Consider the following 23230-nt stretch of genomic DNA (forward strand, 5'->3'; position numbering starts at 1 on the left):
TTTTTTTTTTTTTAATTTTGAGTATTCTGCTGAATCAGGCCTGGAAAGAATCATGTAAACATTAAGATGTGAATGATTTTATTCCTCCAGAATTAAGAAAATGTTGTCTTTATTTAATGTAGTCTACAAATAATGGCTTGTTTTTCTTCTTAGGTGCAAGAGTAAGTAGATGATATTTCTTTCCCATTCCTAATAGGTATGTACCTATGTTAACGGAAGACCCTTTAGACTAGACAGTCTTGCATACAATTGTAATAATCTTCATATTATCCTTGTGAAATAGGACATTGTTAGAGAATCTTTTTACTTGCAAATAAGAAAATGGAGGCACAAAGAATTCACTTTTTTGTTCTTTTTCATCTTTGGTATCTGATGAAATACGCAAAAGTACGTTAGCACAGAAGGATGTTTTTGACAAAGGGAAATTGGCCAAGGGTAGCAACTTGTGCTTTGACACCCTCCTCCCTGGCTTCTAAAATAAGATACGTATTCTGTGACTAGAGTAGGGTGTACATGACAACATCTCTGCATATTGTTCTTTCCTTACCTGAATTACTTATCTATCACTAATGAACTTAAATTGGAATTTGTAACTTCAGCTTTTACCAGCCAGTTCTATGTTTGGCAGTTGTGATCATTAATAGTTTACAGATGCATATTTTCTAAAGCCCTTGGTTTCATATTGTGTCCCACAAGGTCTTAGAGCGCTTATTTCCCACTGTGAGATAATGGGAAAGGAAGAATGAGGAGACAGGACTCTCACCTATATACTGAGTTTTCAGTAAGATTTTGTTTAAAAGATACCAGTCTGCTGAGTTAAAATTTCTTAAGATTGTACTTATTTATTTGAGAGAGAGCGTGCTTGCGAGCGGAGGGCGGGGGGCAGAGGGAGAGGGAGACGGAGTCTTAAGCACAGAGTCCCACACGGGGTCTATCCCACAATGCCCACATCATGACCTGAGCCGAAACCAAGAGTTAGACACTTAACCAACTGTGCTGACCTAGGTGCCCCTCTGCTGTGTTAAAAAATTTTGAAAATCATTCATCTGAAAGAATATAGGCTTAAGATAAAATTTAAAAGTGTTTACAATGAAGGCATTGTAAAATGAAATGTTACTTTTTTATTCATAGTTTCTTAGTAAATCTTACCATTTGGAACATAAAGAACTAAGTCCGTATCAGCCAAAAACTATGCCAGCCAGTGAAACAGAAACAGATGTATTGTGCTTTGATAGCATTGTTAAGGTTTTCCTATACATTTGCAAACTTCTAGGGTCTTCAGATGGAACAAACTAAAACAAGTTTATAAGTCTTCTCATTACTCTCTCTCCCAAATGGTTAAAAGTAAGAGGCCTGGAGTCATATTGCCTTTCTGAGTTCTTTTTCCCCCCTCTTTAAGATGGGAGTAATGATACCTACTTTACAGATTTGTTGTGCAGATAAAATTCAGATAATGTATATCATCACCTAATACAGTGGTTGATACGTAGTGACCCTTTATATACATAATACAAATATTGTTTAAACTTTTGTTTTAATTTTTCCCAACCTTGAATGAAGATGATTTTCAAATTTTTACTAAAAAGTGAAAAGAATAAGATAGTGATTATCCATAATATACTATTACCTAGATTTACCAGTTGTTAATATTTTGTCCCATATGCTTTATATCTTTGAAGATGTGTGTGTACATTTGTGTATGGTGTGAGTGTGTGAGTGTGTGTCTGTGCTTGTACCAGTCAAAGTAAGCTGTAGATCTGACAAAATATTTCCCCCCCTCAGAAAGGGAGGTTTATGGTCCCACTTCACAGGTGTGCAACAGATTACATCCTTTGTTTTGCTTCCGCAGTATGTTTTGGAGGAATTTAATTTAGAATTAAGATTCCCGAAATAAGTCATTTTAATTTTCTTGAGGAAGCTAAAAATAAGTATAAAATTCTTGTTCTTAGTAGTATCATAGTTTAAATTTCTTTTGGAATTACACCCTTTTGGTTCTAACCCAAGCAGAGGTTGTTGAGGTTAAACAGCTTTAACAGATCTTGAGGAAGATTTTTTTTTTGTCAGCATAGTCCATCAAAAAATGGTAGGAGTCAAGCACTTCAGCCACAGTTGCTGACACACAGACTGCATCACGTTAATACGGCAGTTTTAGAAGTGTCACAGATAGGATTCTTGAGGGATTATGCATCTTGGCAAGTTTATCAGGAGAATTTCTATGGTGAAGTTTCCAGGATTGCCAAAACCAATCTGGAATTGTGTGAGCAGGACTATGAAGCGAAGACGATTTTGGATTTGATTATGAGGAGAGTTCAGAATCAATATATACGTGATGCCATCATGCATCCTAAGGAGAAAATCGTCTGAACTTAGACTTGTCCAAAGTTTTTATCTAAAGGAAGTGGGGGCTACTGCCAGTCATAGTGGACTCTCAGTTAATCTAGCAGATCATGCTAAATTAATCCAGTTTTTTCCTGAGTTGGGGTTACTAAATTAAATTCATTTTTTAAGTAATCTCTACACCCAATGTGGGGCTCAAACTCTACAACCCTGAGATCAAGAGTCACACATTCTACCAACTGAGTCAGCCAGGCGCCCCTTTTATAATCTAATTTTAATGAAAACGATCAGATGGTATAGGTTGTAAAATCCTGATCTCCCCAGGAAAGCATTTCAACTCTTTTAACAACATCTTCTAGATACTTGCTTCCTTCTAAGTGTTATTAAAGATTGTTTTTTATTTTTCTGGTATACACCATCCCAATCACTCCCCACATTCTCCCAATATACTTAAGTTATACTTTTTGCTTAAATTATTTTTCTACATTTACAGTGTTATGGTTATGAAAATATTGTTCGCAGCTGAGCTATGAGAGCACTGTTATTATATCTTCTTTCTCGTACATCCCTATCCCCCTTCCCTCAGATTAAGAATTACTGATACTTGATTTTTAAAGAATTTTCTCAGTTATCCACATATCTTTCATTAATTCTTCTCAAGTTTCCAACGGAATTGTAAACTTTCTATCAATATTATTAGGCAATCTTAGCATTAAGATTCCTCCTCTGTGGTATATGATAGCTTTCTCAGGTCTTGTCTGTTCACTACTTCTGAAGGTTGACATCTCTAGTCCGCTGTTTTCTCACCTACTTTCTCTTCCTTTCCTTTCCTTTCCTTTCCTTTCCTTTCCTTTCCTTTCCTTTCCTTTCCCCTTCTTTTCTTTTCTTTTCTTTTTTTGGTCATTTCAGTGGGGTTTTGGAGAGGAATGGAGCTAAATGCGTCTTTTTTAGCTACTGTTGTAAGCCAGGTATCTCTGTGTTATACATTTTTACTCAGCAAGGCATTTATTTGACAGACTTTTGAGATATTCTAGTGACGTATAAAAATGTGAGCTACCTGCTGAGATAGTTAAGTAGATTTGTAGTTGTTTTAACCACCATCAACCCAGAGCATTTGTTGGTGGATGTTGTCATCACTAATGCTGTATAAAGTCCAGACCAACAAAAGTAAGAGTTACTGAAGTTTTAGTCCTGTGAGGAACCTTGGCATTGCCTGGTCCAACCTTCATCATTTTAAAGGTGGCAGAGATTAGAGACTAAATGCTTTGGACAAGGTAAAATAAACTAGTTTGCCACAGAGTTGAAACCAGAGCTCAGAACTAGGACATCCCAAACAGATTATTTCCATTCTATACCATGTAATCTCACCACCTGTCACTTAAGTGTATGGTTAAAATACCATGTGAGAGAAAAAGTTAAAAGGGTATGGAATAAATATCTCATCCCAAAGACGAGAGTCATGGCATCGAGTACCATTAACTATTACTAGGAAAAGAAATATAAAGTATAAAATGACAGCCAAAAATCTTTTCTTTAAGTAACATTATTTAGTTTCTTTAGTGGACCATTGCCAACTTTAATCTTCAGGGATTTTCTGGGAGGTGAGGAGGGAAAGCATTGGCTAATTAATTATTTATTATTTTTATTTATTTTTAATTTTGTGAAGCATATATTTTAGAATTTAGAGTAAAATCAAACTGGAGGAGGATATTATAAACATTGTACCTTATTCTGCCCTGAGCTTTTTTATTTGAATAAGGTACAGTGGGGGAAGTGAGGCTAGAGATGTCAGCAGTCCGTTCTTGACTAGGTGTGGGCCATGATGCAGATTTTGCACTTTATTCTGTAGGTAGCAAAAAAACCTGGAAAGTCATCACATGTCATCTTTTCCTCTTGCCAGAGAGCATAAATTAATAATTGGAACTTCTTTTTTTTTTTTTTTTAAGATTTTATTTATTTATTCTACAGAGATACAGACAGCCAACGAGAGAGGGAACACAAGCAGGGGGAGTGGGAGAGGAAGAAGCAGGCTCCCAGCAGAGCAGGGAGCCCGATGTGGGGCTCAATCCCAGAATGCTGGGATCACGCCCTAAGCCAAAGGCAGACGCTTAACGACTGAGCCACCCAGGCTCCCCAGTAATTGGAACTTCTGATCTCATTCCCCCTTCCCACAAAAAAGTATAATTTTTCTTAAAAAATTGAAAGGTATTTAATTCTTTGTATTTTTTTTTCCCCCAAGATTTTATTTATTTTTTTATTTATTTGGGAGAGAGAGAATGAGCAAAAGAGAGAGAGCACAAGTGAGGGGAGGGTGGGGGACAAGCACATTTTGTGCTGACCACGGAACCCAATGTGGGTCTTGATCCATGACACTGAGATCATGACCTGAGCTGAAATTGAAAGTTGGACGCTTAACCAAATGAGCCATCCAGGCACCCCAGAACAGTCTTTTTTTATCCAGTGGTACTGGTATGTAAAGAATAACAGTGGGAGTTTCTCAAGTTTGGATGATTTTGCTTCAACAGTAAATGCGTTGTGATTTCAAGTAATTCTGTATTCCTATGAGTAAAGGGCTCTTCTAGGTAGTTTAGGCTAATGCTTGTGCCATGAAACTAAAAGTTAACATGTCTTTTTGAGGTTGTAATGCTTCTTTTTCTATTTATCTTTATTTTATAAACTACTTCAGAGATTCATCAATCTAAATGATAATTTTAAAAAATCTAATAACTAGATGGTTTGGATTTGAACATCCAGAAATTCCAGTTCATGAAAGTAGCTTTGCATTGTTTTTGTTTGTTTTGGTAGACAGAATTGTAACATCACAGAAAATTAAAGTGAAGTCTGTGTTCTGTCATGTGTATATGTATGTACATATATGTATATACTCACATACATATATATGCACTTTGGTTAAACAAAGTTGAATATGCTTTGGGATTCTGCTTGTTTATTTACTAAATTGCTAAGGTGATTTTCATGATTACAAGTTTAATAGCTATATTCTTTTTCATCAAGTGGATTACCATTACTGTTACCATATAATTGGGCTTCTGGTTAATTGTAGATTTTATTATTATTATAAGTAAATAACACAAACATTTTCATAAAGATAGATTATCGGAAATGTAACATCATCCTCTATAGCTTACTGGATAAAATTAGTTTTGTTTTATATATATTAGGCAGGAAATTTATATAGCAATGATACAAGTGCAATTTTCTACAGATACTCTAAAATATCTAAATTTTCAGAATATTCGAGTATTTTTTTCACAAAAATTTATGTAGAGCATATTAAATTAGAATTATAAATTATATTTCCTGAAATTTTTAGCCATGTTATAGTAAAGCTACATATGATATCATTTTTCTTAACAAGTTCTAGCACTCTGGAACAAAGCTGAAGACTAGCAAACAAACCAAAACAACAGTAAAAATTTTAAAATGTCTTAGCAGCCAAAATAGATATCTTAGGATCTATGTACCCATAAGTTTCTGTATTTTAGAACTGCAGTCTTTTCTTTAAAGCTTCTGTCTTCATATTTTATATGCATTTTTAACAAGTTTATTTTCTTAGTCTCCCACAGAGTAGAAACCCAGGAGAAGGGTATTACATATATCAAAAAGTAATCACTAGCCAACTGATAGCAAGGGAGGGGACAGAGTACACAGAACAGAGCAGTCTAGGCAGAATAGTCTTATATACTTCATTAACCTTTAAGGATGTCACTAAAGTGATGTAATATAACTATTATTCATCTTGACCAGATTCATAAAAAAAAAATCAGATATTCTGTCTTTAAAAAAAATTTTTTAGGGGCGCCTGGGTGGCTCAGTTGGTTAAGCAACTGACACTTGATTGTGCCTCAGGTCATAGTCTCATGGGTTGTGAGATCAAGGCCCATTTTGGGCTCCGTGCTCATTGGGGAGTCTGCTTGAGATTCTGTCTCTCCTTCTCCCTCTGCCCCTCTCCTCACTTGTGTGCTCTCTCTCTCTCTCTCTAAGATAGATAAATCAAAAAATTATTTTAATTGAGATATAATTGGCATATAACATTAGTTTCAGATGTACAACATAATGATATGATATTTTTGTATATACTGCAGAATGATCATCATAGTAAGTCCAGTTAACATCTGTCGTCATTTATAGTTACAAATTTTTTTCTCTGATGAGAGCTTGTACTTTCTGAACAACTTATAAATATGTAATACAGTATTATTTATTGTAGTCACCATGCTGTACATCACATCCCCATTACTTACTTATTTTATAATTGGAAATTTGTAAAAATATGGAGCACTTCACAGATTTGTATGTCATCCTTGCACAGGGATCATGCTAATCTTGTATCATTCCAATTCTGGTATATGTGCCGTCAAAATGAGCACCAGATACTCCTTATGAAGCCTGAAACTTCAGAAACATTTTCATTGTAAGTGATATTACTATTTAACTTTTATTGAAGGAGTATCACTAATCTGGAAAATTCATTTATATAAAAGAGTTCCCTAGTTCGAGTTTAAGAGATACTAATACTTTTTTAAAAAATATATTTTATTCGTTTATTAGAGAGAGAGAGTGTGTGATCATGGGGAAGGTCAGCGGGAGAGAGAGAGAGACAGAATCTCAAGCAGACTCTGCGCTGAGTGTGGAGCCTGATGTGGGGCTGGATCTCACAACCCTGAGATCATGACCAGAGCTGAAATCAAGAGTCAGATGCTTAACCGACTGAGCCTCCCAGTCTCAGTATTAGGTGCTCCCTAATACTCCTCTAATTAAAAGAAATAATATGCTTCTAGGAATCATGAGAGAAGAAGTCCAAATTATTATTAAACAAGGGTATCTATGTTTAATCTGAAAATGAAGTTAAGAAAACAGTTTTATTTACAATACTATCAAAAGAGAATAAATTAAACAAAATGAGTATAGAATTTATACTCTGAAAACTATAAAATGTTGAAAGAAGTTAAAGAAGACCTAAATACATGGAAAGACATTCATATTCAGGGATCAAACTTAATATTGTTAAGATGGTAGTACTCTCTGGGGCGCCTGGGTGGCTCAGTTGTTAAGCATCTGCCTTCAGCTCAGGGCGGGATCCCGGCATCCTGGGATCGAGCCCCACATCGGGCTCCTCCCCTGGGAGCCTGCTTCTTCCTCTCCCACTCCCCCTGCTTGTGTTCCCTCTCTCACTGGCTGTCTCTCTCTCTGTCAAATAAATAAATAAAAATCTTAAAAAAAAAAAAAAAAGATGGTAGTACTCCCCAAATTGATCTCCAGTTCAACACGATCCCTGTCAAAATTCTAGCTGGCTTCTTTGTAGAAATTAATAGGCTGATCCTGAAGTTCATATGGAGTTGCAAGGTATGCAGAAGAGCCAAAACGGTATTGAAAAACAAGAACCAAGTTGAATGGCTCACACTTTTTGATTTCAAAACTTACTACAAAGCAACAGTGATCTATTGCCAGTGGTACTTGCATTAGAATAGATGTAATAGATCAATGGAACAGAATTGAGAATCAGATATGAATCTGTGGTCCATTGCTTTTCGACCAGCGTGCCAAGACCATTCAATGGGGAAACTGTAATTTTTTGAACAAATAGTGTGAGGACAACTGGATAGTTGAAACTGTACCGCATACCATATAGAGATATTAACTCAAAATGGATCAAAGAACTAAATGTAAGAACCCAAACTATAAAATCCTTAGAAGATAAAGTGAAATCTTCAAGCCCTCAGATTTGACAGTGGATTCTTAGATAAGACAACAAAAGCACAAACAACAAAAGAACAAATATTAATAACAGACTGTTTTTACCTGATGATCAAGTTCAAATCATTGACAATCCATGGTTTTAGTTTTTCTAGAGTCAGTTGGTTTACCTTGAACTCTATTCATAGTTGTCTTTTTTTCACCCAATTCTTATGCTTTTCAAAGGACCACCTGGACTTTTCTTCCTGAATGGCCGAAATGTCTGAGTGGTGCTATAACCTTCTCCTTGTTTCTAGGTCTCCATTTGGTCTTTTAATTTTCCACATTTGTATTGCAGAGGTCTTCAAATAGCAAGTAATCTACCTGTTGTGAAGATTGCTTCAAACCTATTAGAAATTCGTAATGAAATATTTATTAATAAAATATAATACCTGGGATTTACTTCCAAATAATTTACTTAACTGAAGTTGGCTGAGGTTACATGGGGTAATCATTATATAACTTTAAAATTTTACATAATAAATGAAAGTACTTCAGTACTTCTCTGCTGCAGAATATCATGCTTTCTGGAATGATTCATTCCAGTTTTTTTGTTTTTGTTTTTGTTTTACCACTGTGTTGTAGACAGTTTTATACATTTGCTTACTAAAGCCTAGGCCTCTGTAAGTATTCACAGGCTAACCTTCTTGAAATGGGGTATATGGGTCTTTCTTTGACCCTCTTTATAAAAGATACTCCCCCAACCTCTTTTACCTTACTCTACTGAGCCTCATTCCAGACTTTGAGCTGCTAGAAACCCCTGTTTTTTCTTACTAACAGAGTGATCATAAAATTGTGCTTAGTAGTTTAGGAAAGTCAATGAAGCTAGACCTATCACTGACTCAAATTGAGATCATTGAAACTACTTTTCAGAAGGCTTTTATTTGAATTTTTTTCATGTATGTATGTATTTATTTAAATTCCAGAGAGTTAACATGGAGTGTGATATTACTTATAGGTGTATAATACAGTGATTAATGCTTCCATACAACACCTGGTGCTCACCACAGCAAGTGCACTCCTTAATCCCCATCACCTATTTCACCCATCCCCCACCCACCTCCCCTGGTAACCATCAGTTCTCTATAGTTAAGAGTCTATTTCTTCGTTCCCCCCGTACTTTCTCTTTGCTTGTTTGTTTCTTAAATTCCACATATGAGTGAAATCATATGATATTTGTCTTTCTCTGACTGATTTCACTTAGTATAATAATACTCTCTACCTCCTCCCTTTCATTGCAAATGGCAAGTGTTCATTCTTTTTTATGGCTGAGTAATATTCCATTATATATGTATATACCACATCTTTTTTTTTTTTTAAGATTTTATTTGAGTGCAAGAACACAAGCAGGAGGAGCAGCAGAGGGAGAGAGAGAAGCAGGCTGTCCACTGAGCAGAGACCCCTGATGTAGGGCTCAATCCCAGGACCCCGGGACCATGACCCAAGCCGAAGGAAGACACTTAACTGACTGAGCCACCCAGGCGCCCCTATACCACATCTTTATCCATTCATCAATGGACACTTGGGCTGTTTACATAATTTGACTATTGTAGATAATGCTGTATAAACCTCAGGGTACATGCATCTCTTTGAATTAGTATTTTTGTATTCTTTGGGTAAGTAGCTAGTGGTGTGAATGCTGGATCATAGGGTAGTTTTTTTTTTTTTTAAAGATTTTATTTATTTATTTGACAGAGATAGAGACAGCCAGCGAGAGAGGGAACACAAGCAGGGGGAGTGGGAGAGGAAGAAGCAGGCTCATAGCAGAGGAGCCTGATGTGGGGCTCGATCCCATAACGCCGGGATCACGCCCTGAGCTGAAGGCAGACGCTTAACCGCTGTGCCACCCAGGCGCCCCCATAGGGTAGTTTTATTTTTAACTTTTTGAGGAAAGTCCAGGGAAAACTTGTTTTCCAGGGTGGCTGAACCAGTTTACATTCCCACCAACAGTGCAAGAGGGTTCTCCTCTTCCACATCCTCGGCAACACCTGTTGTTTCCTGTGTTGTTGATTTTAGCTGTTCTGACAGTTGTGAGGTGGTATCTCATTGTAGTTTTGATTTGTGTTTCCCTGATAGGAGTCATGTGGAGCATCTTTTCATGTGTCTGTTGGCCATCTGGATGTCTTCTTTGGAGAAATGTCTGTTCATTTCTTCTGCCCATTTTTTAATTGGATTATTCATTTTTTTGGATGTTGAGATTGATAAGTTCATTATAGATTTTGGATACTACCCTTTATCAGATATGTCATTTGCAAATATCTTCTCTCATTCTGTAGGCTGCCTTTTAGTTTTGTTGTTTCCTTCACTGTGCAGAAGCAAATCTTCGATGAAGCCCTAATAGTTTATTTTTGCTTCTGTTTCCCTTAACCCCTAGAGAGGTATCTAGAAAGAAGTTGCTATGGCTGAGGTCAAAGAGGTCACTGCCTGTGTTCTCCTCTAGGATTTTCATGGTGCCAGGCCTCACATTTAGGTCTTTAATCCATTTTGAATTGATTTTTGTATATTGTGTAAGAAAGTGGTCCAGTTTCATTCTTTTGCGTGTTGCCATCTGAATTTCCCAACACAATTCGTTGAAGAGATTGTGTTTTTCCCATTGGATATTCTTTCCAGCCTTGTTAAAGATTAACTGACCATATAATTGTGGTTTCATTTCTGGGTTCTCTATTTTGTTTCTTCGATCTGTGTGTCTATTTTTGTGCTAGTACCAGACTGTTTTGATTATACAGTTTGTAATATAATTTGAAGTCTTGGAATAAAATGATGCCTCCGGCTTTGCTTTTCTTTTTCAAGGTTGCTTTGGTTATTCGGGGTCTTTTGTGGTTCCATATAAATTTTAGGATTGTTTGTTCTAGCTCTGTGAAAAATTTTATTGGTATTTTGATAGGGATTGCATTAAAGGTATAGATGCTTTGAGTAGTATAGACATTTTGACAGTATTTGTTCTTCCAGTCCATGAGCGTGGAATGTTTTTCCATTTCTTTGTGTTATCTTCAGTTTCTTTCATCCATGTCTAACAGTTTTTAGAGTACAGATCTTTCATCTCTCTCTTTGGTTAGATTTATTCCTAAATATCTTGTTGTTTTGGTTGAATTCATGACCCCGAGATTAAGACTTGCACGCTCTACCACTTGAGTGAGCCAGGTGTCCCTGGAAGTTTTTTTGATGGCTTTTATTTTTTTGACTTATGACCCACACTAAAAGATAAATTATATTTTGTATATAAATACATACACAATTTAATATGTATGTATATCTGCAGTAAACATTTCATGAAGTAATACCCTTGCTAAGTGTGGTGGACTGTATTTTAAAATTTTACACTGTTTTTCTTTAAAGAACGTGTTGGTCAGGACCCCCTGTATTTATTTATTTCACACTCTACTAATGGATCATTTTCTGCTGTTGAGAAAACATTTTAATACTGTCTAAAATAGACATCTTTATTTTGTTTTGTTTTTAAAGATTTTATTTATTTATTTATTTGAGAGAGAGATAGCGAGAGAGAACACGAGTGGAGTGAAGGGGCAGAAGGCAAGGAAGAAGCAGGCTTCCCGCTGAGCAGGGAGCCTGATGTGGGACTCCATCCCAGGACCTTGAGATGATGACCTGAGCTGAAGGCGGATGCTTAATGACTGAGCCACCCAGGCACCCTAAAATAGACATCTTTAAAATAAAATAAATAAAATAAACATGTTTTTGCATGTTAATAGTAAACATGCTCTGTACTGTCACAAGTGTTAAAGATGTAATCAGTTTTTTTTTTATAATATACTACTGATATTTATAAGTAAGTCCTTCAAAAAATTTAGCACAAGGAGAAATTTTATTCTTGCCGTTAACTGCTAACCATTTGGGAAATATTTCTGCACATTATACTAATATACTAGTAGAATTAAGGTAGTAAAAATGAAAAAGACTTGTGGCTTTTTTCTTTAAAGTTGTAGCACCATTTTGATATCTTCTTACTGCCTGCTTGAAAAGATGTTCTCTGGGTGGTGGAGGCATTAGGCCAGTCTGTCCTCTTTGCCCTAAATAGACATGGTAACCAATCTGAGTTACATAAAAGTGGTTACTTATTTTAACACAAAATACCTCAAGTTCATTTGGCTGGATTTTTTATTTTTTTTATTTTTATTTTTTAGAAGTTCTAGGTAGTAATTTATAAATGTACTACTTTCACTTTAGGGGAAGAAAATGTGACAGCTGGAGATCTAACTAAACTGGGAACCTGAGGCTGTATGTTCCTTTATCAGTGTGACTCTGAGAACTGAGACCTGCTGGTTCTTTGAAATAATGCTGTGTCTGATGAAGCTTACGGTAAATGTTGTCTCTGTAGTGACTTACTGCAATAGGAAGTCTTCATGCAGTGGGTTTTATGGGCAGCATCACATCCAGGACTGCTGCTTCCAAAGGGCTGAGTTTAGATGTAAAGCTCCAGAAACTACTATGTAATGCAGTTTCATTTCCATTAACAATAAAAGAACTCATAGCCAGGAAGTGAGCGTGGGAAGCATTGTGGATTTTGTGCAACAGATACTAAAAGCTTTGAGTGCTTGGGATTGTGCCATCTTATCGATGGTATTTTGCCGTCCGTTAAACTGCCTGCCTTTCTCACAGTTATTGATATGTTTTAAATATATATACTTAATAAATACATTTCAGCTGAAGCAGTCATTCGTTTTAAATGGACAGGATTTTAACCCTCTATTTTTGTAATTCTCCCAGAGCAAAATTTTTGAGTAAGCATATCACCAAGGAGAGGACAGTGGCTGATTGTCTAGCCTTCCACATGGCTGCATTTTGTGTTGGCCTGTTCAGTCTTAATGATGCCCTCTAGCAGAAGAATTCATTTGAGTGATGCATAGCTCAAGAGAATTATCCAGTCACCTCTGTTGTCTCTCAGGAATAAGGATAATTGCTTTGTAAGAGGGTGACATGTGTTCGGTTCTTTTGGTGCCCCCAGAGAAAGTAAGCAAACACAAGCCAGCATTTTGTGATGTATCAGCCATCACATTTCGTGTTAACATAGGCTGTCTCATTCTTTATGTTTCTGTGACTGTATATATATATTTTTTATATAGGTATGAAAGTGGAAGCTGAGAGGCGTTTCGTAATTGTCTGTTACTTTTAGGTTTAGTGGGAACTGGGAAGGAGGCAGCATCATGGTAGAGTGGAAGAGTGCTTCCTCTCTTGGTTCTCTTTCTGTTCTCCACTAATGGAGACATCATTTTTGACCCTTCTCTTTTCCTCATCCCTCACATTTATGTATAATCCAAAGGTTATTAGGTTGGTTTTTTTTTTGAAATGCCTTGATTTTAAATCGTATTTTTTTAAGTCGTTTTCTGCCAGGAAATATTGGCTCATAGCCTGCAATAATAAAAGAGGTAGATAAAAATTAAGTTTATCTAGCACCTTGCAGTTTACAAAGTACTTTCACATATTCCAACTCATGTAATACTCATAATCACACTGGGTGTGGTAGATGTTATTTTTTAAATGTTCTGCTATCAAAGCTTCCCCCTCATCTTCTTTCTAGGTATTCTCCTCTCTTTTATTTTATACTTTGGGGCCAGATTAATAATTAGAATTTCACCATTATGCTTTTTCTCTTAGCACAAGACCTTTGTTGGTTTCACAGCAGGCTGAACAAGGAAGTCAAAACTCCAGTATTTGCATTTAGGATTATCCATATCTGGTTGTAAACTAGGCTTCTTTTTTTATTATCCTGGAACTTTCTCAGAAGAACCTTCTCTGTATGTTAATTAGGTTCACAGCAGTTAGCATCTGTTACCTATTACATATCAGATATGATGTTTGTTGCTAGGGATAAGAAGATGAGTTGAACATTCTTTTTGACCTTTTAAGTCATAAAACCACAAAGAACCACAAAAAAAAAAAAAGGGAAAAAGAGGAAAACAGGCGAGAAATGTTAACAAAATTTTGGAAGCTGGAAAGCGGATAGTTAAGTGACTTAGCAATCCAGAGAAAGCTGATGATTGAAAGTTTAGGCCAGTTTGTAATATAAAATACACCAGTTAAGCTCAAGAATTGGAGACACTAGGAACTCAGAAAGTAAGGATGCAGAAGGAGTAAAAACAAAACTTAGTGGCAAGTCTTTATATGAAGCAGTTGGATGGCTAAATCACCTCTCTCCCTGGCACCACCTGGCTCACAAGAGATGGAAGGTTCACACTGTAGAAAGTGAAATACGTTGTGAAAACTGGGCCGCCCAGCTGAACATAGGGAAGATGAGAAAAAGCTTCCCCACTGATGGGTGGTACCGCCCTGGACTCTGGAAGAAGCACATCCATAAGTGCCTGGGATTTCCTTAAACTCTTGTGGGTTTTTTTTTTTCCTTCAAATGAAATCTGTGCAATTTCTATAATAACTTTTGTTCAACTATAAAAAAGGTTTTCAAATCTTCAAAGAAAAGTAAGGATCTAGGAAAAATGTGTCTTATTTGTGTAGCTTACGCCCTGACACATTTCCACGTACTCGTGGCTGTGCATACCTTGGAGTAAGAAACTGGCATTCAGGGTTATTCACCTGTCCCTCTTGGATCTTTCTGGCCTTACCTCTCACCATTTCTCTCCATATACTTGTGCTCCATTCGTATTAGTCTACCCACGTATACCAGATTCTGCACATTTTCTATCATGTTTCCACCTCACTGTTCAAATTAGTATTTTATTATATACTATGAAATACCCTTTATTGTCTCCTCTGTTTGCCCTTCAAGGCTCACCTCAAATGCCGCTTGTGGCCAAATGCTTTACCTTCCTTCATCCAAACTCCTGTATTGACTTGTTCCTATTTCTCTCTTAACTCATCACATTATGTGATTAATGTAATAATCGAGCCACCTGTGTGAGGAGCTAGAATACAGTGTCTGCAGGGTGAGAACTGAGTGTTAGATGTCTGTATCTGCATAGGCTGGGTATTAAATAGTCAAACGCTTTCCCCTACCTTTGGTCTCTTATTTTTCTTTCCTTCTTTTTAAAAAAGATTTATTTATTTATTTTAGAGAGAGAAAGAGGGGAGGGGCAGAAGGAGCACGCGAGAGAGTCTTAAGCAGACTCTGCCCTGAGCATTGGAGCCTGATGCAGGGCTCGATCTCACGACCCTGAGATCACCACCTGAGCTGAAACCAAGAGTTAGAGGCTTAACCAGCTGCGCTGCCCAGGCACCCCTGGTCTCTTACTTTCTAGTTCATCGTTTATGCTTCCTTACAAATGGTTATTCAGAATCACAGATCTGATCATGTCACTGCCCTACTTATTAAAACCTTTTTGCTTTAAACTTTAAGATGGCATTGAGGATTTTTCTTATGTGGCCCAAGCCTTCCTTTTCTAGTCTCTCTTGCTCCCCTAACCACTCTTTGCCTATTCCTGCTCCATCCTGATCCTCATGATGCAATTTACAGTCCATCTACTCCCAGACCACCTACCATTGTTAGACTATACCTCTACTTTGTCGCTTTTTTGTGTTTTCATACAGTTTCCTCGCTTGTGATGCCTTTTCCCCTTCTTCATCTATTAAAATCCAGCTCAGTTTTTAAGACTCTAGCTTGGGGGGGGGAGTAGATGGGGGGAAGGAAAGAAAGAAAAGAATTTCTTCCCTGAGAACTCCTGAATTGCCTTCTCTCTTTTCTTGCTCACAGATCAGAATCTAGGTTTATTACTCTTTCACACTTACACCACCACCTTACTTCACTTAAATGTTGTATCTGTTGGATTGATGATCTGTTGTGTTAAGCGTGTCCTTCAAAGGTTAAGTTAATTCTTTGACAGTAAAGGCATGTTATACTTTAAATGAGTAAGGGGTGAATATTGGTGCCTCTAACGCCTATAGAAATTCTTACTGTTAAAAAACTGGCTGAGCAGGGGGTGGGGGGGAGGGTGTCCATTTCAGAAAGACTCCTGAACATGTTTACACTTTAAAACTTGACCATTTTCCTCTAAGTGATGCTAAGTTCTTAGGGTTAGCCATGTGCCAAAATTGGTTTGGGGTCACAAGAATAGTGCTTATACTGTGCCAGAAGGGCTGTCCTGAAAAATCTTTATGCAGTATTGTATCTGGTGTGGGATAAGTCTGTGGCCAAATTGGAGTTTCTTTTTTTTTTTTTTTTTTTTTTTTTAAAGATTTTATTTATTTATTCGACAGAGATAGAGACAGCCAGTGAGAGAGGGAACACAAGCAGGGGGAGTGGGAGAGGAAGAAGCAGGCTCATAGCGGACGAGCCTGATGTGGGGCTCGACCCCATAACGCCGGGATCACGCCCTGAGCTGAAGGCAGACGCTTAACCACTGTGCCACCCAGGCGCCCCTTGTTTTTTTTTTTTTTTTTTAAGATTATTTATTTGTTAGAGAGAGAGAGAGAGAGAGCTCAAGCATGAGCAGCAGGGGGAGGAGCAGAGGGAGAAAGGGAAACAGACTCCCCGCTGAGCAGAGTGGCCAACACAGGCTCAATCCCAGGACCCTGGGATCATGACCCGAGCTGAAGGCAGAGGCTTAACCAACTGAGCCACCCAGCACCCTGTTTTTGGAGAAAGTAAAATTTAATTTTGTACATGCAGGGAATCCACACAGATATGAGATGCCCTGCCAAGTTGGCGTTTTAACCTGCCTGTATTGGCTGTTTCTACTTCAACTGTCCTCTCCCAGTTACTAGTATCCTTTTCACAATCTCATCAAATATATTTTTAACAATGTTTTTCTCTTAGAAGCTTAATGCAGTTAATATATAGAGAAAAAATATATGTTTTCTACTTTTGCTTCTTTAAAAAAGAAGTTGTTCATCTTATAATGGTTTCTTAGGTATTTTTCTGGCAATCTGTGAGTCCTCTTCATTATGTTATTTGTAGACAAAAGTTATTCCTAAATTAGTGTACTCTTTGACACATAAAGGTGCTTGGCAACCTGATAGCAGTATTAAAAATATAACGGTATGGTTTGCAAAGGGCCATCTGTTGTCTAGGTCCTGGTTAAAATAGGAACTTACATTGCAAGCAGCTTTTTGTTCATTATAATAACGAACTATTATATAAAAATCAGAAAATACTAAAAAAGTCATTTTAATACCGTAATGTACATCCTTCTATATCCTTTTCCATGCATATTCAACTATGTACATATATGTTTGTGTATGTATAAATATAACATTTACTTCTATGTATTATTTAAAAAGCAGTTATACTGTATGTGTCAGTAACTTTTCATCAGTCAAAGTTCTGGGTGTCTTTGAGATGTGCAGAACATGATCTTAAGTACCATAGAACATTGAGAGAACTGTTAGATAAAATTCCTACCCTCAAGATATTTATAGTCTAGCTAATTAAGATAGGACAAATATATAAGAAGAAATGTGAAGTCCAATGCCATAACTAAACACTCAGGAGGAATTAAAATTAGCCTTCAGGAGTCAGTAGAGGGGCACCTGGGTGGCTCAGTTGTTAAGCGTCTACCTTTGGCTCAGGGCGTGATCCCAGGGTCCTGGGATCGAGCCCTGCATCGGGCTCCCTGCTCCGCTGGGAGCCTGCTTCTTCCTCTCCCACTCCCCCTGCTTGTGTTCCCTCTCTCACTGGCTGTCTCTCTCTCCATCAAATAAATAAATAAAATCTTAAAAAAAAAAAAAAATCAGTAGAGATGAGCGGGTAAGTACCGATAGCAAAGTACCCGGCATGGAGTGTGGGCTTACCAAGTGGTTAATTGCTGCTTTCATCCTCATCCTCACTCCAGGCACTTACTTTAGATGTCTAAGAGAATATTGATTCCATTTATACAGGTAGAGGAGTTGAGAGGAAAAATCGTTAATATGGCAGCAAGAACTTTGAGACGTCTAAGTGTTGTCCAGGTGGAGAGCTGTTTTCTGCTCATAAAGAGCTAGAGTTCTGGTGAAGAATTCACAGCAGCTTTGAGAATTATCTACTTAGATGAGTCTTCCAAAAGGAGGACAGAGCAGTAATTGTTTTTATTTCACACAGTCCTTTTTGCCAAGTTGACACTAAATACCATGACAAATAATATTTAATCCCCATTTGTTAGTGAGTTTAAAGAAGTGAGGGTTTGTGTTTATTGTGCCAAGAGTTAAAATTTGTGTCTTTGACATTCTGGCACTTCTTGGTTTGCTTCATGGTTTAGTAGTTGGGGAAATAATAAATAACAAACTGTGTGAGAGAGAAAAGAGATTTGTTTTCTTTTTTTTAAAGTTTTCATGTCTGACTTAAATTTCCAAATTCTCAAGTGGTTTCTATTCTTGTCTTACTGGGTCTCATTATCTCTGTTTAGCTTTTCACTTATAAATCATGTTTCATATATGTGAATAGCTTTGGGAATGTGACCTTTCTCATGACCCTGTAAGCTAAGATTTTGCTTTGCATTTCCCAAAATAAATGTCACTAAAACATATACATTCTGCTTTTCCCTTAGGTAAAAACCTCTACACCAATGAATATGTAGCTATCAAACTGGTGAGTAGAACTTATATTTTTGGTAATTATGTTTTGGTGTTCTCACCCCTCACATATCTTTTTACAGGAAATAGTTGTAAGCATTTGCAAAAATACTAATTTTTCTTCCTTTGCATATGATCCCACACAGTCACTTTCCTTCAACCATATGTAGTGTTACAGTGATGAATCACTGTACAATGTATAATGCTATATAGTTAGATGATGCTAACTATAGTTTCAGCAACAGTGAATCAAAAAATAGTTTAAAAAATAGCTGGAAGAAAACAATCGCTGGAAAACTTGTAATTTCTGTGAAGTTTGTACCTTTCACGTATAATTTTAAAAGATAAAACCACTGGAAATTTTATCATTTTCTTTTGCTTCACTATGACTAATCCATTTTTTAAATGTAAGGTGTTTATTAATATACTTAGAAGTAGAGAACCAAATCCGATCATCAAATCATTGCCTTAAAAAGCTGTCAAATGTGAAAAACACATCTTGTGGTCAAATTTGAAACAAAAAGTTTACTGGGTTTTGTCAATACTAATCTTATGAATAACTAACATGATCATTAAAGATAGCATCCTGTTAAAAAATATATGTTATTTTTGAGGAAGAGTAATTTTAGAAGAAAATTCTTTATCTTATATTTAAGGTCAATACAAAATCATTTCTAGTGATATGAAATATATCATATGACTAGTTTCTATGATACTGTGTAAATGTTTATCTTCCTAGTAAGTTTCCCGGGATTTGCAGGCAGTTTGGGGCTTTATTAGTTGGAAGACAGAGGAGTTAATGATTGAAGGAAGTATCTTGTGATAATCATGATAATGCTGTTCTTTTCTAACGAATTGCACTTACCACATCCACACCTGCTCTGTGTGTGGATTGAGTTTGTCAGTTTGTAGAAAAGTCAGAGTTGTCTTGTGAAGACAACTATCAGACAGTTATCAGATTGGTTTCTCTACAAAGGTGTGGACAGGAAGCAGGGCTTAGAGCAGGTAGCTGCTAGGGAACCAAGTGTTTTCTTTTGTTTGTTGACTTGGAACTCTTGTGGGAGAAATGGGAGCAGGAAGACAGGTAACGCATGTAATAATGCAGGCCAAATACTTTCTCAGGTTGAATATCAAAGGATTAACCGTATTTTTTATTTATAGGAATTTGGTTCTGTGAAAGTGTTCCCTAGTTCATCTGCTTTTTTACTTTTTCTGTTTTATTGCTTCGGTAAGTTGGACTAGTAATAGGAAGAAGTAGCTTCTGAAACACTTTAAAATACTGTCTCATTACTGTATCTTTGTTACTGTCCCTTTATTTATCAAGACTTCTCTTGGGGCAGTCTTTTCTATCTGAATTTCTTCTTCCAAGTTCATACCAGTTAACCTCGTTAGATAAGCTTATATTGTTCACATGATGGATCATTGCATTTCACTTATAGTTTATTAAACTTTATTCTACTTTGTATAGCCAAGAGTGAAAGCTAAAAATAGACTTCATGTCATCTAGTATGGTGTGTCTTAGGAGCTCATTTCTCTTTCAAATAAATCTTAAATAAAGGCTTTTTATAGGATAACAATCTTGTCTGTGGGCCTCCTCTCTTGCTGTTGGGCTGTGTTCTCCATGGGAGATATGAGGGCAATAATTGAGCTCTTTTCTCTGTAACAGCAAAATTTGCCTTAAGCATTATAGTCCTACAAGGTAGCCGTCTGCTGTTGGTTTAGGATTTCAGGCAGACATGTGTGTTCCAGAATAACCATGATTCTGGCAAATAGCCAGCCCTCTGTGGAAATGTAATCAGCATCTGGCACAGAAATATAAGGAAGCCCTGCTGGTACTGTTTTCCTTTTACTTTGTTTGGATCTTCATTGTGGGCTTTTGTTTCTTAGATTTCTAGGAACCTTTTTAAAAAATCATGCACAACATAAAATCGTATAATGAGCCCTTCCTTTACCCCATCATCGAGATTTCTCAGGTTCTTTTTAACAGAAGTTTTTTTTTTTTTTTTTTTAAGATTTTATTTATTTATTCGACAGAGAGAGACAGCCAGTGAGAGAGGGAACACAAGCAGGGGGAGTGGGAGAGGAAGAAGCAGGCTCATAGCGGAGGAGCCTGATGTGGGGCTCGATCCCAGAACGCCGGGATCACGCCCTGAGCCGAAGGCAGACGCTTAACCGCTGTGCCACCCAGGCGCCCCTTAACAGAAGTTTTCTAACAATTGTTTAAAAAAAAACAACTCTCTGCATGCTGCTTATCTTACCGCCTTCCGCAAGACATAGACTCAGTGTTCATAATGTACTTTATTTATAGTGCTTCCAGAAGAGCACCTTGAAGCTCTAATTGTCTGAGCAGGCTTCAACTATGTGCTAAAGGAGTTGGCCTAAAGGGTATAAGTCCTTTCATCTGTGATAGAAAGCTCCTCATGTCCAACTACATGTGACATCTACGCCCACTTTCAGCCTTGTAACTCTGAAGAGTTTTTGCTTTTTTTTTAATCGGCTAGCTTAGTTACCCAACATCAGATTGAGTATTTCCTATCAAGGTGTCCACTGTGAAGTTTTAGAGTATTATGTTTGAAGAAGGATCTGTGGCTTTTTCATTCATTGCTCTTTGTGGTTTGTCAGAATCCAGACTTTCTTCAGAAGAAAACCTCCAGAAAGATCAGTCTCTGGCTCCATATTAATTTGTTGTCCTGTTTCTGTTTGGATCCTTGTGAATTACTAGGGATTTTTCTGAAGGACAGATTCCATAATTGGCTTCTTTAATGGTGCTATAGTGGAAAGATCTAAAGCCAAAGGGAGGCTCTCAAGGGTGACCCTTCTCTATTTGAAGACATAAACGAATAAAGAAGTGACTTTACAGTGTAATTAGTCTTATGTACTTTTTCTTTTGACTATAAGAATCTTGAGAAGCTTGAAGTTCAACTCTGATGATTGCTGATTTTATAATCAAAGAAGGATATGAATTCTTTTGTGGAGCTCATTAGGGGTATGAACGGTTTCAGCCTGCCTGAATTGATTTAGATAAAACCTTCCTAGAAGCAAAGGGGTAGACTAGATAACTTCAAGGAAACTTCTGAATTCTGTGATGTATGGATTCTATATCTTAAGAAAAATGTAGAAAACAACTGGGTTCAGGTAGAGCCTTCAAAGATGATCAAAGAACTGAAAAATAGGACCAGTGAGGAAAGGTTAAAGGAATTGAAATTATTTTGCCTGAATAAACGGAGTCTAAGAAATGATTGAATAGTTTTGTTATGTGAAGATAGTTGTTGTAGTATTCACTGGTTATTGAGGAGCTATTTTATTTTGTTGGGGAGAGGAGAGAAATAGGCTTCAGTTTCAGTCGTGGAGATTTAAACTACATATAAAGACCTTTGAAATCATGAAATGTGTTTAACATCAGCATGAATTATCAAGGGAAACTGGGGGGGTCTCCTTCTTTTGAGCCTATCTTTAAAAAAGGACAAGTAACCATTCACTGGAGAAAGGACAGTTTTTTCCACAAATGTTGTTAGGAAAACCAGATATCCATGTGCATTGAAGTTGAACCCTTACTTTACATCATACATAAAAAATTAACTTAAAATGGATCAAAAACCTAAATGTAAGAGCCAAAACTATAAATCTCTTAGAAGAAAACTTAGGGGAAAACCTTCATGACATCGGATTTTTTAGATATGACGCAAAAAGCACGAACAAGAGAAGAAATTAATTGGACTTTATAAAAATTAAAAACTTTTTTGTATCAAAGGACTCAATACAATGAAATGACAACCCGTGGAATGGGAGAGAAAATTTAAAAATCATCTATCTGATAAAGAATTGTATCTAGAATTTTCCATCATAACCCGTTTTTAAGTGTGCAGCTCTGTGGCATTAAGTACGTTCACATTGTTGTGCAGCCATTGCCACCATCCTTCTCCAGAATTTTTTCGTCTTTCTCAACTGAAATTCTTCCCATCACACACTGACTCTCCATCCCCTCCCTCATAGCCCTTGGCAACCACCATTTAACTTTCTGTCTCTGTAAATTTGACTAGTCTAGGTACCTCATTTTAGTGAATCATGCAGTATTCTGTGTCTGGCTTAGTTTGCTTAGTATAAGGTCTTCAAGTTTCGTCCATGTTGTAGTACGTGTCCGAATGTTTTTCGTTTTCATGGCTGAATAATATTCTGTGTGTGTGTGTGTGTGTGTGTGTGTGTGTGTGTGTGTGTGTAGCAAAAGGCAGTCACATTTTGTTTGTTTGTTGATAGATACTTGGTTGCTTCTACCTTTTGATAATTATAAATAATGCTGCTATGAACGTGGGCATACAAATATCAGTTTGAGTCCCTGCTTTCAGTTTTTTCAGGTATATACTCAGAAGTGGAGTTGCTGAATCATGTGGTAATTCTGTGTTTGATTTTTTAAGAAACTTCCATACTGTTTTCCATAATAGCTGTACCATTTCACATCCCCACCAGCAATACACAGGGGCTGCAATTTCTCCACATCCGCATGAACACTTATTTTCTATGGTTTTGATAATAGCTATCCTAATGGGTACATAGATCTACTTGCCAGGGTAATGTTTGATTTTCTTGTTAGCTAGTTGCCCAGTATACTGTCAGTTCAGAATAATTAACCAGCCAGTTCTTAAAGTTCAATGTAGAGCAAATGCGGTAGTTTGGCTGTTTTAGCTCC

At 36.9% G+C, this 23230-nt stretch overlaps 1 protein-coding gene and 1 non-coding gene across 6 annotated transcripts in view; one reads left to right on the forward strand and one right to left on the reverse strand.

Annotated features, from left to right (window-relative positions):
* The window catches only part of CSNK1G1 (casein kinase 1 gamma 1), a 170436-nt gene that overhangs the window by 76093 nt on the left and 71113 nt on the right, over window positions 1–23230 (forward strand). For all 5 annotated transcript variants that reach the window (XM_008708611.2, XM_008708610.2, XM_008708615.2 and 2 more), the window contains one exon: window positions 18522–18562. In XM_008708611.2, the coding sequence (XP_008706833.1) occupies window positions 18522–18562 (41 nt within the window). The remainder of the gene's footprint in view (window positions 1–18521; window positions 18563–23230) is intronic.
* LOC121105566 lies at window positions 6626–6728 on the reverse strand. Its single transcript, XR_005838179.1, has one exon. It is a non-coding gene; the product is annotated as a U6 spliceosomal RNA (small nuclear RNA).

The sequence above is a fragment of the Ursus maritimus genome, unplaced genomic scaffold (genome assembly GCF_017311325.1).
Source record: "Ursus maritimus isolate PB19 unplaced genomic scaffold, ASM1731132v1 scaffold_27, whole genome shotgun sequence".
NCBI classification, from domain to species: domain Eukaryota; kingdom Metazoa; phylum Chordata; class Mammalia; order Carnivora; family Ursidae; genus Ursus; species Ursus maritimus.